The sequence below is a fragment of the Limulus polyphemus genome, unplaced genomic scaffold (genome assembly GCF_000517525.1).
Source record: "Limulus polyphemus unplaced genomic scaffold, Limulus_polyphemus-2.1.2 Scaffold2437, whole genome shotgun sequence".
In the NCBI taxonomy this organism is placed as follows: Eukaryota; Metazoa; Arthropoda; class Merostomata; order Xiphosura; family Limulidae; genus Limulus; species Limulus polyphemus.
In genome coordinates, this window is record NW_013668047.1 from 34,759 (window position 1) to 53,907 (window position 19,149).

Consider the following 19,149-nt stretch of genomic DNA (forward strand, 5'->3'; position numbering starts at 1 on the left):
CACAGCAAACTGTCAATGCAGAGATCTATAGTCAGCAACTGGAATGTTTAAATCAAGCCCTTCATCAGAAATACCCTCACTCGTCAATCGGAAAGGTGTTCTTCTTCTCCATGGCAATGCACATCCACATGCGGCATGTTTGACGCAACACAAGATTATGGAGTTGGGTTGGGAAATTCTCCCCCACCCACCATATTCTCCAGATAAGAACTGAATTATAAAAAAAAAATGATCATCTTTGTACAATAAGTACAGATAAATTAAGACAACTTTATTTTCTATTTCTTATAACTATACATTAATTATGATTAAACAGTTTTTTATTGAACAAACCACTTAAGTCTTACATCATAACACATAAACCAGTTTAAAATTTTTTGTTCCTTTTTAATGGGAAGAGTGTTGATGCTTCTCTTGCTCGCAAATCCGTTTAATATTGCGAGTGATGCTAGAGGTGTAACATTCTGTCTGTTCCTGTATTTTGTTTTTGTTGCAGTGTAGCATGAGAATCCAGTTTCACATAAGTATGTTGTAGTGAAGAGAAGGAGTTCACAAGCTGCATGTTTTGCCACATTTGGGTACTTGTGAATTATGCTACCTCAAAATTTAATTAACAGAAGTTTGCTGAAGCTTTATTTTAGTGTAGAGTCAGAAGACTTGTCAATAAAGCTCTCATGATTTTGCACTATTAAGCCAACTGGCTTGGCTGTTAGTGCAACTGGATTATACACTCATTCATAGTAGTCATTTGATGGAGGAAAATATTCCAACAAGGTGCTGTCTAATGTCACTGAAAACATTTTCATGAGGTACAGAATTAATTTTGGTGAGAAAACCATTCAATGTTGGGAAACAGTCAAAGTTTCTGTTTTCTAGGCATGAAGTCCAAAATGCCAGTTTCTGCAACATTCGTGAAATTTTATCATTTACAGTAAAAAATGACAACATCCTTTACTTGCAGAAACAGATTTACTTCATTTAGTTTGTTAAAGATATGCAAGTCTCAGAAGCCATGAGGTATTTAACAAACAGTCCAGTAGTCGAAATTGGTGAGCCACAAAATACCAATACCTCAAAAAGAAGCTTGAAAAGTCTCACAAGCACTTTGCCTTGTGAAGACCACACCTCACCTCCATATGTAAAAGCAGCACTGTGTGCTAACTACCCATTTCTTAGCACTGAGTTTTAAATAGTTTGGATTTCAATGGTCAAGTTTTAATATAATTGATAATTTGCACTGCCCCATCCAGCACATCTTTAAGAGATGTAAGCATCTTTTTTAATAGCAAGAACTCATCTGTGAGGAACACAGTGACTGCTGGTGCAGCCCTGTGTCACTGTTTTGACCTGCATTACAACACCTGCATTTTTCTCAACCACTGCCCTGGTGTCATCATTGCACCCATCTACACCTTTATTACAACTATCTTTTCATGAAGTTGTTAGTGCATTTGAATATTTCTACATCAGTTTTGTTGCTTTGCAAAGATTCACATCAAAGCAGGTCCTCCTCAATAGATTTATTAAATAGGTAATGCACAAATACCAGCAACACTGCAATCCCTGACATGTTAGTGGACTCAACTAGCTATAATGAATATTGTAAGATTCAAGAGAGGAAAGTAGCTAATCTCAATGTCAGCAGAAAGATCTTGAATTTGACTGGTGATAGTATTGTATGACAGCTGTAATGCCTCAATTTTTTTTATTAGCCTGCTCATCAAGCATAGATTGTACAATATCTTTCACGCAAGGTTTAATGAGGTTTTCTCTAATCATACATGTTTCTCCCATGAATGCAGTGTGTTAACTTACTTTCCTTCCTTCCTGTTGTACATCTTTTCAAAATTAGGAACAGCTAGCTCATATAGCTTTTGAGTAGTTTTCTGCAGAAATGTGAATGAAACAAAAATCAGTTGTTTTTTACAAAAGAGATAAAAACTTTCAAACAACAATCTATCAAAGAATTTAGAAAAAACTCATTGAATAGTTTATTAAAAAACCTTCAGAGTGAGAGTACCCAACTGTTAAAATAATGATTTTCATTACTATGAATTTTTGTAAATTGTGTTACTTTTGAAATTTAAAGTAGTAAATTTTTTGTTTTTTTGTAATCAAGTTAACATTCTGTTACAGTTGATAAACTTAAAAGTCTAATTTCAAGTAGAAGTTATATGCAACTTAAAATAGGAAACATTGTTTTTATAGTTATTAATAATAATATATAATAATCCTATTAGTCTATTTGTTCATAATTTTATACAGTTAAATAGAATAACTTGCACATTAAATTTAGACTTTATATTGTATATATGTATGTGTGTATTTGTTGTTTTTTATTAGCTCAGAACAGTTTTGCTATGAAAAGTATATGGTATTTATATAATTATCTTGTTTGCTATCTTCACAGAAATATTCTACTGTGAATCTACTTTGCTTAATGATTATGCATGTGTTTTTCATTTTTGTAGGCATTGTGCTTGTGGCAATTAATCCATATGAAGACTTACCTATTTATGGAAATGACACAATATTTGCTTATCGAGGACAAGCCATGGGAGATCTGGATCCTCATATATTTGCTGTATCAGAAGAAGCTTTTACAAAAATGGAAAGGTTGGCTTTTAATTTGTCTTTAGTTAAGATCATTTTGATAAAAAAAAACAAATGTTAGAAGAGAGAGATATGCTTACAACCACTGTTTTTGATGATCCTGAAACACACTATTTTTAAAGGTTTCTGTATTAATCATAACAGTTCTAGTATCTATTCCAGTCATCTAAAACTATTTTGATATAGTAACACATCCAGATATTTATTTTTTTTAAAAAAGGCTTTTGGAATTAACTTTATCAATAAATTCTGAAATATACTTCAAATGTCTGGTTTCTTTAACTTCTTTGTATGTAAACTCAAATGCTATTTCAAAATTTTGTGTAAATTAGCCCATGATTTTTAGGCCTTAGACATTGTAATAATAAATTGAAAGTTATATTCTAAGGCCAATGACATTTTTTGTACTTTGTAACGTTTTTAAATCTTGCATCTTGAGTATGCTTGTTACCCAACTTTAGAAAATTAGCTCTATATCTGCATTTTCATTTCTTAGGTATGTGAGCCACATATCATTTTGAAGCTCTGTTTACAATAAGTGTAATGGTATAAACTATGATTCATTTGTAGCTCTTAATTTTGGACAACATTTGAAAAAGGTGGGAAGTTTGATGTGATGAATTAAACATGTCACAATAATTGTTCTTCAGACATTTTTTCAAATCAATTAAACACTTCAGAGTTTTTTGAGTTTGAATGGCAATTTTTTACTATTGTTTTGTCATTGTGCTTGACCTGGGAGAGTCAGGTTCACTTGGACCTCTTCCTCCCTTCTTTATTGTTGTTTATGAACTTCCAAATTCTATATTGCTATTGCTTGTAGTGTTATAGTATGTATATTTGAATGCTGTATTTATTTTGATAAATGAGTCAGTGTTGAAAGCTGATTGGCAGAAAAAATTTAAGACTTTAGAAACAGTATGGCTCTTGAATAAGGTTCACTCAGAAATCGCTTTCAATTATGTGACAGTGTTAGTTGTTTTTGCATATCCTTTACGTTTCAAACAGCCAAAACGAAATGTAAAAAATAATAATTTTATAAACTTTACAGAAGTTCGAACTTGTTGAATATGTATAATGAAACATTTTGAGCAATATTATAAAACTCTCTGATTTATTTCTTAAATTTCATCTGTTGTTATCACAACATATCAATGATTAAAAATTTCTGAATGTCTTTTATGCATTGCAGAGCATGCTTCACTTACCCATAATTCTCCACTCTTCCACCTTCCACGTGGCTTATTGCATAGGGATCAGAGGATCTTACATAAGCTCTCTTTTCCACCATAACCTAAAGTTTCTTGTTGACAGTTGTGTTGTTCAATTTGCTATGACATTTTCTTTCTGAAGCAGCTTTTTCCACCACTATTGGAATTTCTAAAACTTAGTTGGAAGACTGACTTACACAATTTTCTTGTTACATCTAGGGTGAATTGTATATGCTTTTTATTCATACTGTTGTATACTCATATTTCTAGTGGGTATTACAATATCATGTGTATGCTTAACTTGCATAACAATTGCTATTTTCTTTTGTTTTTGATGAAGTTCAATTTTTTTTTATAGTGCCTAATCACCTACAGAATCTAAAGAGCTAGATTTTTCTGCTACAGTGCTAGCTTTGATCCTAATAATGTTTCCGCTGGTCTCCTCCTATCATTTTATCTCTTGTATTTTGTGCATTTTCAACATTGTACCTATTTATTTTCATCACCTAAGAGTGGTTGTGTCATGTGAGATGATATTCATACTGGATTCTTTTTTCTCCTATTGTTGACTGACCACCTGAGGGAGATGTGTCATGTGAAATGATATTCATACTGAATTCTTTTTCCTTCTGTTGTGACTGACTTAGATTCTCTTTCACATAAAGATTTTCAATATTAATGGGGTTTTTAAGTCCTTTTCAATCACCAATAAAGTAACCTAAAATAATTTAGATATTTGAATAATGTTAGAGCTCATGCCTAAATCATAATTCCACGTTATATATCGGACCAAGTATTTAATGATTACATATATGTAACATATATGTATGTTGCAGATTTTTCTTCCAACTTCACCAAAGGTAAAATTAAAAGGAGAATCTGTGTCATAAGAGGTATAATGTTTTCTTTGATTAGCTGTATGTATAATGTGAAATAATGATTTAGATTTTCAAAGTGTAGTCAATGCTGTTTGTTCCTGTTTTGGAAGAACAGAAACTTTTCAAGGGAATCAACATCAGTTGTTGATACCTTTTGGCTATTCTCAGTTCCAGTGACTTTGTTCCATCCACATTAGTGAATTGATTTAAGCAGTTGATCCAACTTTTTTTATAATGATGTTATCAACCACATTAAGAGTAGACTTCAAGTTACATCTCATCACATTTGTAATTTCATGATGTACATACCTCCTGATCTCAGTGAACATCTTACAAACAGACTAAGTGCAAATCTTTTCAGTCTTTGATCTTCATCACATCTTCAGTTTCAGGATTCCATATTCAGTTTGTGGTTATTCTTCAGGTACAACTGAATCTGTCTCTTTTGAGGTTTTTGTATCTTCTGCCCAACACCCAATGTTTGGTATTTCAACTTTGTTTGAGATTGTGAATAACTTTGACTTCAAAATGAGAAACACAAATAATTAAGTACAGTTTCTTCTTATATATCCAGAACTTGTATTTATATTGATTCATCCACTCGGAACTCTCATATATTCTTCAGCTTCTGCATTTTTTCTAGGCAACCCAAGTATTTCTCTATTGCCCAACATCCTTGTTCACACATCTTGGGGTGCCTGAGGTTGAGGAAGTCTTAGGTTTTATATATATATGTATACATAGGGAAAAAAGTCTTGTGTGAAACACTGTATGGATTCATTCAGTCGTGTGTTACATATACCTATGTGCATTTGTCCTAGACAAAATATCACCCTCTATGCTGGAGCTTGATGAGAGGTTACTGTGCTTTGAAAGTGGACTGATGATGCCTCGGTGGGTACCTTTTCCACATCTGTGTTCATTAGAGATGTTGAAAACAGTACTGCTGTTATCACTAGATATCTCGGCTTCAACCAGGATTAGAATAATTTGTTTTGTTTTTCCTGTTGCACTGTCTTCATGTTATTGAGATCATCCTTGTTGACTGTTTGGTCTTTTCATTGGTTCTCCATGAGTACCCACTAATTTGGCTGATTGTGTGACTCACTGGCCATTTTTTCATGTATATGAAGAGAGGCTATTGCCTTTTGACTATGTCATTTCGTAGTCCTTGTCTGGACTGTTCCTCCAAGAACATTTTACTGCAGGAGCATTACATAATATTCCCCTTACTTGTTTATGCCACCACCTGTTTCCCTTTGTTGGATCCAAAGGTTCAGTACAATATTACAGCTGATAAAACTGACCACTTTGCCTGAATTAAAAGTTGTCATGTGTTAAGAGACACCCTGCTGAGAAAAATGGATTTTTTTAGTGTCCTTTTGGTTCGGTATTCTTTGTGAGGCTGGTCCACTCTATTCCTTCTCCCTTGAATCCAGCTCTTCAAATTATTTTCTGGTTCTGTAGTCTACTCGTACTCTGTTTGGCTTCATATGCTTTGTAGTCTAGATTATTAATTTCCTGTTCCGTAGCTTGTATTTTTTATACTTTTGGTTCCCACCTCCTTTAAAATGTTAGTATTCTTGCTTTCAGTATTCTGGAGGTATATCTATTTGATTTAAATTTTATATTTTTAGTATTAAAATGATTTTCAAATAAATATGTATCTATGAAAAATTTCTGTCTCACTTCTCTACGAGGAAATTTCATCACAGCTTCAACTTTCAATAAATATAAATTATGGTTGGAATGCAGAGCTTATTTGAGATTCCCTAATGATTGTGCAGTATGTCACGTGGAAGGTGGGAGAGTGAAGAATTATTGGTAAGTGATGCTTGCTGTGCAGTATATGAAGGAAATTGGGAAATTTTTAGTCATAAGCATCGTTGACAGCTTTCAAACTAAATAAGGAAAGGCCTTCAGTATTTCAGAAGTAAGTACAAAATGTTGATGCTGTGTAGCAGTATCCTATAAGTATTTAGAAAATGTGTGTGTGCCAAATTTATTGCGAATAGATGTGGTCATTGTAGAGAAACATCATGTGTTGTAAAGTGACTAAACAGGGACTGATGGGATTGATCAGAAACCAGTAACTTTTGTCAGCAAATTATACTCAGTCACAAAAGTTTTTTTTGGAAATTGAGTCTGATGAATTCCCCTTGTAACACATGTTCATATTTTTTTGCTGTTTTTATCTGACTGCTATCTTATTCATTTTGCTGTATCCTTACATAGAAAGATTGCACAATGCCTATTTGTAAAAGGGTTAAAGTTTTTTTCACAACTGCATTATTAGTTAATTTTAAAATGTGTAGCAAAACTTGATACAAACTAAATATAGACTATGCTAACATATCTGCCCAATGTTTTGCTCTCAATATGACTTGTATCACATGCAGTGATATAGGATCTCTGTGAAATGATTGTATTCCTTTTAATTAAAGAAATAGGTATAAATATCCATGAATATTTTATAGGAGTTCTTAAAAATTTATATATATTACTTATGTTAATTTACATCACCAATCAGAGTTTTCCTACAACAAGTAAAGAAGTGATAAGAGAGAAGTATTGGGTGTTTCTTACAAAATGTAAACATTATTTACTATGATAGAGAAAATGAAAACCAATCTATAATTGTGAGTGGAGAATCTGGAGCTGGAAAAACAGTGTCAGCTAAGTATGCCATGCGGTACTTTGCAACAGTTGGGGGATCATCTACAGAGACACAAATTGAAAAGAAAGTTTTAGCTTCTAATCCAATTATGGAGGTAAGCAGATAAAGGTTGTGTTTAAGCTACTTTTACTCAGGATTGAATTGTATAACTGTAATGATGTAGTGTGAGGCATAATTTATCATTTCTGGTTAATTCTTGCTATTGATTTATGTGATGCTATCTTGATGAACCTGTAAGGTGTGAGGGTTTAAAATATTTAAGCACTAGCTTTTATTTATTTAAGTACTTTCTACCTCCTTGCTTATGATGTGGAAAGATGCCAAATTTAAGTTTAGATTTATGTGAATTTACATGTATACATAATGTGGTTAACTTACTTTAGGTTATTGTTTATGACCACAATTGAGTATGGCCTAGTGATTAATATGTGAGGCTGTGAGTCATAGAGTTCAGTGTTTGAGACATAATGCTGCTGATCACACTACATTTTCAGTTGAGGGTGAAGTGTAAAAGGGGACAGTGAGTTTCATTATTTGGTTCAAAGAGCTGGAAAAAGCCCTTGTGGTGGTAGCTGCTGCTGTCTGTCTTCCAGTTCACAGTAGTTCAAAATTAAGAATGGCCTCACTTTGAATTCTAGAGGTGTCTGACCTGGCCCTCCTAGGACATTTGCACATAAAGTCACATTCAGGATGAAAATGTAATAAGTAATTCCAACAAGGTACCTTCCTTCCTCTCACATACATAGCTATTTTCATTCAGAGCTGCCATCTTCATAAGCCTTTCACTCCCATACACCCCTCTATTAATGTGGTATAACTGATTCTTGCATGCAAATTCTCATGTGACAAACCTCAACCAATAGTAGTGCCACACACCCATGTGAGTATGTGTTTCCCTTTATGCTATTTTACCTAACTATCACTTCTTGTTTGACAGTGTTCATGTTCAGATGTTAAGTTTGTGCTATCTTCAAGTGTTTTTTTCATATCTTTGTATCAATTTCTCTTACCAAGTTTACTATGTATTATACAATAGTGATATTTGTAACTTATTCTGAGGTAGAGTTATTTTGTATTTCTACCCAGTTATGGAACTTAATACTTCATTACAAATTTTTTTTTTTAAATTTTTATTTCTTTCTGTCAACATGGTTGTGTTTGATTAATCGTTTTGAATATGAATTCTGAATTCCAAGTTTCCATTTTGGAGGTTATATCCTCTATCAGCACACTTGCACAGGCAGGAGATTGATTGTCCAATGAGCTGACTTTTGTCAGTCCGTCGATTTTTGAAAGATAAGGCATTATGCTGTTATAGTTTTTGAATATTTTTACTGATAATATTATCTGTAGTTATTTGGGTTTAACATATTTAAATAGTTATAGTTATGATCAGGTTTGAAATTAGAGCTTAGTTGTATCCTTTGTCCTATAACATTAGATTAGGCTTAACATGGGTCTTTGTTATTTTAGGATTACTTGTAATTCATCTTACTAGTATATTGCAAATTAGGTTAACTATATTGTTTTGTTTTGTTTTTCAAAACATTGCATTTCATACATATGTTATTATCAGTACACACTTACTTCATTTTACAATATAACGTCTAGTTCATTTTCATTATCATTTATATTTCTTTGTGTTAACTTTGTTTGTGTGGACTCCATGAGTCAAGTTCCGCACACAATTTTCCTGATACTGTACATATTATTGTTAGTTTAGGGTTTTTAAATTAGAGCTTAGTGAGATACTCTGTCCTGCATAGCTTGATTAGGCTTACTTAATAAATGTGTGTTATTTTCGGTTTACCTGTAGTTCATCTTACAGGTAAATTGATAATTAGGTTAAATATATTCTTTTGTTCAACATATAACATCTTATACATACGTTTATTTCACTACTCACTTACTTAAGTTTACATTGTATCGACTATATCATTTTTGTAATTCTTGATAATTTATACTTCTTTCAATTAATTTAGTTTGTTAGTACCCCTGGAAACCAGGGTCTGCCCTGCATTCTCGCAATATTGCTCGTCTTCCTCCTACAACTGCCGAACCCAATTTAGGACAACCTATATTTTGTCATTTTTCCTCCACGTGATTATGGCTTGCCTTCCCAGGATTAAACTGTGGAATCTGTTAGGCCTACCCTGGCTTTTTTTTTGACACATTTCACAATATACTTTCCCCTCCTTCTCCAGACACTATGTTTCATGATGAGCATTCTTGTCTCTTAAGGGGAGGGGCTTTGGTTCAATTTGCCTTAGCAGATTTTTTTATTGATTTTATGTGCTTAGAATCTCTGTCATCTATATAGGGGTAGTATCTTTTAATCCTATCCATTTTATCCCCCACTTAATTTTCCATCTTCGTCTACCTTACACTCCTCTCTTGGGTGTGGGATACCTCTTCCTCCTTCCCTCCATGTTGGGGCATTTTCCATCTTCAGTTCTTCCCCTCCGCATGTGCCTTTTTTGCTTTTGGGAATTTCTGGGGTGGGTCACTGTCTTGTACTGATTGTTTACCATCTATTTCTAATAGGGACTGAAGGTCAGCTTTCTTCCTTCACCAGTCAATTTTTTGGGCTACTCCTGTACATTTAGCATCACGTGGGGTATCTTTTTTGTTTCCTTCTGAGTCATTGTCATCTTTATTCATGTTCCGTGTTCGGCGCCTTTCAGTCTTTACCTGTCCTACTTGCGGGTTTCTCCATTCTATTGTATGCTCGATGCTGATTGGAGTTCTAGATCTATTGGTCCCACCTCAATCACTTCTTAGTTCTTCCCCATTTTTAATATGTAGCCTTTGATTATTTTCTGCAGAACTCGGAATGCCCAAAGTAAATGTTCTTAATTTTCATTTTTTGGGATGGTACCTTAGGATTTTTCAACATGTTAATTTGTACCATTTTCATGCTTTGCCCTTCGGACTTGTTACGGTTCCATATGTCTTTTGTCAGGTGGTCTGCATTTTACCCAACTTCCACATTTTGGGAGATTTTGCTAACACCACTACTTGGACGTCTGGCTTCACTTAGCTCCTTCCAAATAGGAATGTCATAACATACTCATCCCTTCTTACACAAGCAGCTCGGGTGGTTGGATTTTCCAGTTGGATAAGTTTTTCCTGTTACCCACCTAACATCTCAGGTATTTGAGAAGTGTCTTTTTAAACACCCACCTTTGTTGGAACCATTCATTCTCCTCCTCAAATGCATTTGATGGAACACTGTTATCCATGCTATTATGGTTAATTAATCTTGCTGCTAGCGAGGTTCTAACGCATTGGGGGATATGGCTTCTATGGAAGCACTTCTTCCTTTGAGTCTGGTACATTTGTCATTTTTTTTCAGGAGATGTTGCATGACCCATAAGTTGTAATAATACTTGTCTTGGGTAGTTAGTTTGCTATGTTACACAACAAAACCATTCAACAGTAATTTTACAAAATATCTAAATATAAACTTAGTAACTGAGATTTATTGGGTTCAAGAAAAAATGTTTTCATCTCAACAGGCTATTGGTAATGCTAAAACAACGAGGAATGATAACAGCTCTAGATTTGGAAAGTATATTGAGATTGATTTCAATAATAAATATCACATTATGGGAGCCAACATGAGAACCTATCTTTTGGAGAAGTCTCGAGTTGTTTTTCAAGCACCTGAAGAAAGGAACTACCATATATTTTATCAGCTTTGTGCATCTGCAGACTTGGAAGAGCTTCAAGAATTCCAGCTAGGTGTGTTGCAGTTGCTAAGTAATGTACGGTTGAGATTTTACGATAATACAAGATGTTTATTCAACTTACAGTTTTATTGACTCGGGTTTTAATTGTGTGTATAGCCAAGTGCTGAAAGTAGGTTGTGGAAGAAAGTGATAATTCTTTAAATAATTTGTTAAATGTAGAAGTTACAATAAAAAAATATACCACTTTTTAAATTTAGTACTAAATTTTTCTTTGTGGGAAACACTTGTATTTTGACTTCCATATTTTGTAAATGAAGTCCTGTCATTGTTTATGTAAATTTTTTTCCTGGCATATAGTGTGTGAATTTTTGATTTTGAAGATATTAAAATGTAGTTGTTTTGATTTTTTAACATAGCAAATTAAAATTAGAGGGTGTAAATATAAAACTTGGCAAAAGCAAATTGTTTAATGAATTAATCAGTTTATTGTTGCAGTGTAATATCCTTCGTCATGTGGTTTATCTCTGAGTTGAAGTGTCTTCTTCATTCAAAAAAATTTGCTCGGATTACATTTCATTTATTTTGATCTTTTCTGTTTTTAAAACAGAAAATTATCCATCAACAAATTTGTACAAGCCAAAGGTTTGCAATTTAATGTATATTGCTGGTGAAAATGTTTCAGAAAATAAAACATGTATTTGTAAGTGTGATTAAATGAAAACATTATTTTGTGAACTGAATTTATTTTTTCTTAAATTTAGTTCTTTAACCCTTTATCATCCATGGAAGGGTTTTCCTTTACCATAATTGGCATAAATGTGTGAGTAGAGAGTCTAGCATGAGTAAATATACAGGTGGAGATGATAAAGGATTAAATGCCAGTAAGTTAAGGAAATTTTAAGAGAAAATTAACCAGGATAAATTCCTTTTGAAAATATTTTTTGTGTTCTTGTTTCTAAGTAATATTTTATAGAGTAGTTTGTACATTTAGGAAATGTGTAGTGCTTGTTATAATATTGTAAATACATAAAAACTACAGTGTGTTATGAAGTAATAATATAAACTTGAAATATACCATGAACAAATATTTATTGCTTCCTTTGGCATATTTTATGTAAACTGCAAAAAGTACATTTTGAGAAACATGAGATGGAGAAAAGTATTACATTAACTTATCCTTTTTTTTTTTTTATTAAGATCTAAATTCATAGAACTTTGTCAACTTTATTTGCATGACTATTTTCTGTAGACCATCAAGACAACTTTTACTACACAAGTCAAGGAAATTCGCCCACGATAAATGGAGTTGATGATGCCCAGTGCTTTCAGGAAACTCGAAATGCACTATATCTTTTAGGTTATTATTTTCATATGTTATATTTTATTTTATTTTTTGATGAATAAACATAAATATGAATAATGTTTTATTTAATGACTATAAAAATTGTATATTTTAAAATGAATATTTAAATTTCTGAGGTAGACTTTGACTGTATACACATTTTTGTATTTTTTCATAGCCTCTGAACCTTTTTAACATTCAAACACTATAAACATGTGTTTAGGTACAACCAGAAATCTACACCAAGCTATTTCCTATGCCTAAAGACACACAAAGCTTATTTGAAATGTTTCCCTGTCATCAGTGTATTTGGGCTTTTGAACAACCTTATAATTATAAAGTAACCATCAGTTTCCTTACAATACATTTTAATACAAAATGATAAAAACCCTTCTTCAGGGTGAAACTGGGATTGTATATATAAATTTTAATACGTTTTGTGTATCTTCAAGAAATTTAGCAAGGTTTCAGTAAACATTACAAGCGTCTTGTATGCAAAAAAATCATATTTTTTTTAATTAAGTATTTTTACTAGAGATTTGTCAGTGAATATATGGAGTCATTTCCATGACTTCTAAAGCCTCCTAAATAAATTCCAAACTTTTATTTTCAGTAAAACTATATATTTTATTTGTTATTTTCTCTAACATAACTATACAGAATCAGATAATTTAACTGATCTCATAGTTACCATAAAAAAATATGAAATAGATCTAACATACTCTTTTTTTCTTTCTAGAATGACTGCAGATTCTAACAGAAAATTACAACTGTTTATCATAAATAGCTTAAGGTTTATAACAATCTACACCTGTTTATACTTAATTTTATTTTTTATTGCCCTTTGAACTATGTCTAACTAATCACACAGGCTTGCAATAGTTTTATTGTCTTGAAAGTTATAGGTGTTCTACAATAATTCCTGTACATTGAGTCCGAAAATGATATCAGTTTGTTCCATCACGTACAGATTTTGCACAAAATGTCATAATGCAATATATAAAAGAAATACCACAACACATAGTTTTGAGATTAAAAGACATAGGTTTCACAAAAAAAATCAGGATGAATAAGTATGCATATTTGTTTGACATCAGAGTTCTTCCATTTTCTTCAGTTTCTTTGTATTTTTGTTAACAAACATAATAATAATAAACTTTTCATTGTGGTAAACAAAATAATAGTTTTCTTCTTGATTTGTAAAAAATCCTTACATGATAGAAATAAATGAATATTATTTTTGAAATCTACATAACTGAATTATTAAAAATCTGTTATTAAAACCCAAACAACTTTTATTTAAATTTGCATGCCTGTGTAATCCTGCAACACAAATTGTAAATCACTACAAATGTGTAGCTTATGTTACCATGTTAAATGATTTAACACAGTAGCTGTTCACTGGCATATCTCATAAGAATTATTATTATGATTACTATTATATTTCATTGTCTTACCTTATCTAAGTTAATAAGTTTCTAATTTTTACAGCTTAGTTACTTTTGTAACAATAAATAAAAAATATACAAGAAAAACAAGAAATACAATACTTACATTTGACCTTTTGTTTGTTTTTGCTGTCAGTTGCAGATGAAATTTAAGACCTTTTTTTCTATGATGGTACTAGTACACAAAATAATTTTTATGTAATCTAAGAATACAGAATAGTAACACTCACAAAATAAACAATGTGTTATAATTGTACTGGCTTTCTAACTAAGACAAGAGGGGCTCTTAATCCAAATGCTATGGGATAAACTTTGAAACTGAAGATGAAACTAGTAATACTTTATACTTAAAACAACGTAACACTGTTCATCATTCAGTAGGTTAAAACTTTGTCTTTCTGTTGGTTATAAATTATATTAAATGTCAGGGAGTATTATTGGCAATTTGTGAAAGAGAGGATATAACAAGTGGGCATGATTAATGGGTCTCATTTTCTAGTTTATGACTCCATTAACAAATAACGTTGAAGGCTATAAAAATTAAAGTTTATCATAGTAATATCTATATTATGATAAGTAATGTATGTTAAACACCATACTTCAGAGAGGGGTGGTCAATAAATTAGGGGAGGGGAAGATCTAGAGAACAAATGTTACGATTCTCATACTATGGGAGATTGAGGATTTTTAAAAATTTCCTTATAAAACTAAGAACATAAGGCTTGTATTAAAATTTGATTTATTATCCACATTTTGATGCCAAGTTTATTTGTATTCAATGATAATAAAGTAATTTAACCTCTTAACTGCAGCCGGGACATATATTTCCAAATGCCCCCACCCCTTCACATTGCAACTTGGACAAATGTTTCCTATTGTCATTCAAAATTGCTGCACATGATGTATGGGAATAAAATAAGTTGGAAAGTATTTATTGGTATCCCACCTAATGTTGATGTATGGTTTCATTCATTGTTTTGCACTCAGTTTTTCAGTAACCAACAAGATGCATAAGCAGAATGTATGACACCTGTATGTCAACAGTGCCTGTCGCTAGAGCAGTGAGTAGTAACCCTAATTACTATGTAAATATGCTTGATGCATTTGGCTCGGATAGCTTAGAAAATAGTTAAAGTGAGTCAAGTGGTGTTCAACTGCATCATGATGAAGAGGCAGTGAGATGAGGATGCTAGCTCTCCATCTAGTGATGATAGTCACGATGATGAACCTGGACCCAGCAGAGAGAAACATAAACAGAGTCGACAGTGGGAAACATTTGCCCCAGTCACAGTGTGTGGGGGTGGGAGCTCTGGGAAATATACCTCCCAGCTGCAGTGAAAAGGTTAATTAAATTAACGCTCTTGTTACAGGTCTTCGAAGAGCATGTCATCACCTTTGTAGACTTGTATTCAAAATTTTATTGAACTACTATTTTATGAATGTATATCAGTAAATTTGGTATTAACTTGTAGATTGTAATTTAAACTTTAATATTATACATTAGTTAATTTCTTAATTTGAAAGAAATATTTTTAAAAATTCGTAAATGTATCGATTTTTGTGTGTCACGTGGCATGTTGAATGCAGCTTTGGTTCAGTTTGTTTCATACAAATTAAAAACTCAAATTACTGATATTGACAAACTAGAATATAAAATAAGAACCTCCTGTCTTTTTTGTTTGCTAAGATATTGCTGTATTTAGCAAATCAAACAAAGTGGCCTCACCCTTTTCTTCCATTTTTGGAAATACTTCCATGTGAAATTTGACAATTTTCTGATGCATAAAAGTATATTTAATCATAAAATCAAAATTACTTTGCATGTTGGACAGTCAGCATTCGAAAAGAAAATATGTATAAGCAAATAGTTACTTTAAATATTTTAAAACTTGATAATAAAAAAATCTGATATTTTGTGTATGAAAGCCTTGTAATGTTTACTGATAACCTGCAAGATTTTATGAAGATATGCATACTATATTAAAAGTTATAGTATGAAAACTATAACAAGCACAAAATGGTTATGAGTTAGGTCTGTAGGACCGAGCCCGTTGTGAGAGGGTTAAAAGTTTGTGACATGCAAACTTTTACCTACCAATAATGAGATGGTTAAAGCTGATGTGCTGATGTAACTAAAAACTGCTCTACTTTGTTGATTATAGTATGAAATTTGTTACCAAGTAAGAGCTTATATATTTCATATTTGAAAACTAAGAATATTTTCAATGTTTTTGTTCTGACTATATATTCTAAGGCATGGATTTTAGGATTTTATAATACAAAAATACTTTCTACTGCTGCACCCACTTTACATTTACTGTAGGGACCAAAGTACTCGTGTCACAGCTTTTACAGAGTTACATTCAAAATTTAATTAAACAACTTTATTATCAATATACATCAATAAACTTAGCATCAAAACATAGCTTATTATTAAAAATGTAATATTATGTAAGTTTTAGTCTCATAATTTAAAAATAAGTATTTAAATTAATTCTTCACCTTCACTTCTGTGTGTCATGTGATGTCTCTCTGCTCTAAAATTCTCACTTTTAAATTTTATTTATTCTTATGTATGGGTTTCAGAATGTCCACCAATTAGGAGTACCACCTATAGCAATATACAGGCTAGACTATAAAATGAGTACCTACAAATCTTCTTTAGTTTTTGAGATATCAATAAAATTTGTAATTTGTTACACACAGTACAGAAACTCTTCCCAACCCTTCATGCTTTTGAAGTTATGTATTTACACATGCTTATTTATTTATTAATGATAAATATCTATGACCAATAGAAAGGTAATTTTTTAAAGTACGTAAAAGGCACTATTTCCTAAGCAGATTTTATTTAGTGAAGACCGAAGTTGATGTTTTGCTAAGTAACAAAATTCAAACTTTTATACAGCTCAAATAGAAAGCCAGATAAATTATAGTAGTTTTAGGACATTCTGTTTTATTGTATGAATGATTGTGTTTTAAAATATGTATTTGAAAGTTACGTGAATTATTTTTTGGAAACATACTTAATGAGAAAAATTTAGGGTTAATGAAGACTGGCTTCTGAGAGCAAAAGGCCACAATCCTGAATTAAGGGCTAAATTTATTATTTTTTATTTACAGATATACATTTTTTTAACAAAAGTAACTAAAATGTCAAATGTGAAACTTATTAGGTTAAATAAAAAACTTAAATGAAAAATATAATGTTTTTGGCTTGAATAATGCTCAAGAAAGAAAAATACATATTTAAATGTCCTGTGATGTAACCTGAAATTTGTTTACCATATTGTTATTTAAGGTAGTTACACATGGTTCAAAGAGCAATAAAACATTAGAATTAAATGAAGACAAATGTAAACTATTATGAGCCAGAGGTTACACATGGTTCAAAGAGCAATAAAACATTAGAATTAAATGAAGACAAATGTAAACTATTATGAGCCAGAGGTTACACATGGTTCAAAGAGCAATAAAACAATAGAATTAAATGAAGACAAATGTAAACTATTATGAACCAGAGGTTTTTTTTAAGGATAAGTAATTGTAATTTTATGTTACGAACTGCAGTCATTCTAGAAAGAAAAAAAAAGGGTAACTTAGATTTAATTAGGGTGGAGAAAAAATATGAAATTTTACTTTAAAAAAACTAATATTCATTTAGGAGATTCTAAAGGTTCTGTGAATGAAGTTTGAAAACTGTAGAATGAAAAAAGTATTTCTATTCTTAAAATGTGAAGCACCTTGAATTCTTACTAGTCAGAATCCGAGTCAGACTGACTTAATTAAGTTCAGAGAAATTTTTATTAGGAATACTTTATTAAAAATTCTGATTTTTTGTGTACAACAATCTTGTAATTTTTATTAAATTTTGTGACAATACATTAAGTAAATTTGGAATTATAGGAAACATTAATTCTCCAATACAGCTTCGGTCCAATGGACTGATCCTTTGCATATAGGGTTAAGTACTAATCTTTTTAATCTGTAGGTATCTGTCAACCACTGTGTTATAGACTTAAAATTTTCGAGTGAGTATAAACTTTAATAATTGCTTTGAAAAATCCATTTCTGAAAATTTACCTTATTTTGAATCAACATATATCTTCATCGTTATATTATACTTGTTGTGATTTATAGATTTATAATTTCATAACAGATTTAATATTAATGTACTATTTTTTTTTTGGTTATGTCTATCTGAAAGAGTTTTTTATGCTGTAATTTCTTGAATGTATTTTATGTTGATGTAATAAAATATATTGTAAGTTTCTATAAAGAAATAGTGTCTGGAACAAAAGTTGTAAGTTATGTTAAATAAAAAGAAAATATATGTAGATGGTTTTGAAAACATTCACTATATAGATATATTATGATATACTATATATCTTTGTCATACTGAAAAGCTTTTTTGTTGCCTTAAGATGATGAAACAGTTGTTTTTTGTTAAAAAAGTTTGATTTTTTTTAAAATCAACAATTGTAATTATAAAATATTTTACATATATGGCTTTATTAGCTGTGAAAACAAGCTGACATTTCACATTTGTGTAAAAATGTATATGCATGCTGTTATGTGTTATAATCACATGATATCATACATTTTTCTAAGCTTAATGTTGGAAACTCATCCACCAAGAATTTTTTTAATAGTTTGCTTAATGACATTGTATATCATGTTAGATGTGGATTTGTTCTTCATAATATTTTTTCAAGGTGTAAAATGATTAATAAAGAAAAAAAACTGTCAAAAAATAACCTCATAATTTTATTATTATTTCCCCTAATATAGTAATTTTACATAAACGTAGTTGTGTTCAAAAATGCATTATTTTTCATATGTTTCAATTTACTTTATTGACTTGTTTCAATAAAAGGGTATGACTAAAGTGCCTAGACAGTTGTGTCATTTAAAACATAGTATGATTTCTGACTGTTACTCTGCATCAGATAATAGTTAAATTTGTTTCATTTGTCACCATAATATTTACTTTAGTACCAACTGTATGGTAACCTTTTTCCAATTTGTATATGTATGTGTATATATATATCATATTAATGTTTATAATGATATGTAATTTTTTTTACATTAATTATTACTTATTTTTATCTCCAGGTATCTCTGAAAAACAACAGTTAATGATATTCCGCATCCTAGCAGCTATACTTCATTTGGGAAATGTCCAACTCTTAAGTGGTGGTGATTCTCAAGAAGATACAGAAAGTTCTTTAATTCCTGTAAGTGCCAAAAAGTTACATATGGTAAAAAACAGCTTTTATTATTTACTT

At 31.2% G+C, this 19,149-nt stretch overlaps 1 protein-coding gene across 2 annotated transcripts in view; it reads left to right on the forward strand.

Annotated features, from left to right (window-relative positions):
* LOC106466952 (unconventional myosin-Va-like) overlaps window positions 1-19,149 on the forward strand; it is a 110,169-nt gene that overhangs the window by 24,323 nt on the left and 66,697 nt on the right. For both annotated transcript variants that reach the window (XM_022395048.1, XM_013927267.2), the window contains exons 5-9: window positions 2,472-2,616; window positions 7,317-7,473; window positions 10,898-11,123; window positions 12,321-12,428; window positions 18,977-19,098. In XM_022395048.1, the coding sequence (XP_022250756.1) occupies window positions 2,472-2,616; window positions 7,317-7,473; window positions 10,898-11,123; window positions 12,321-12,428; window positions 18,977-19,098 (758 nt within the window). The remainder of the gene's footprint in view (window positions 1-2,471; window positions 2,617-7,316; window positions 7,474-10,897; window positions 11,124-12,320; window positions 12,429-18,976; window positions 19,099-19,149) is intronic.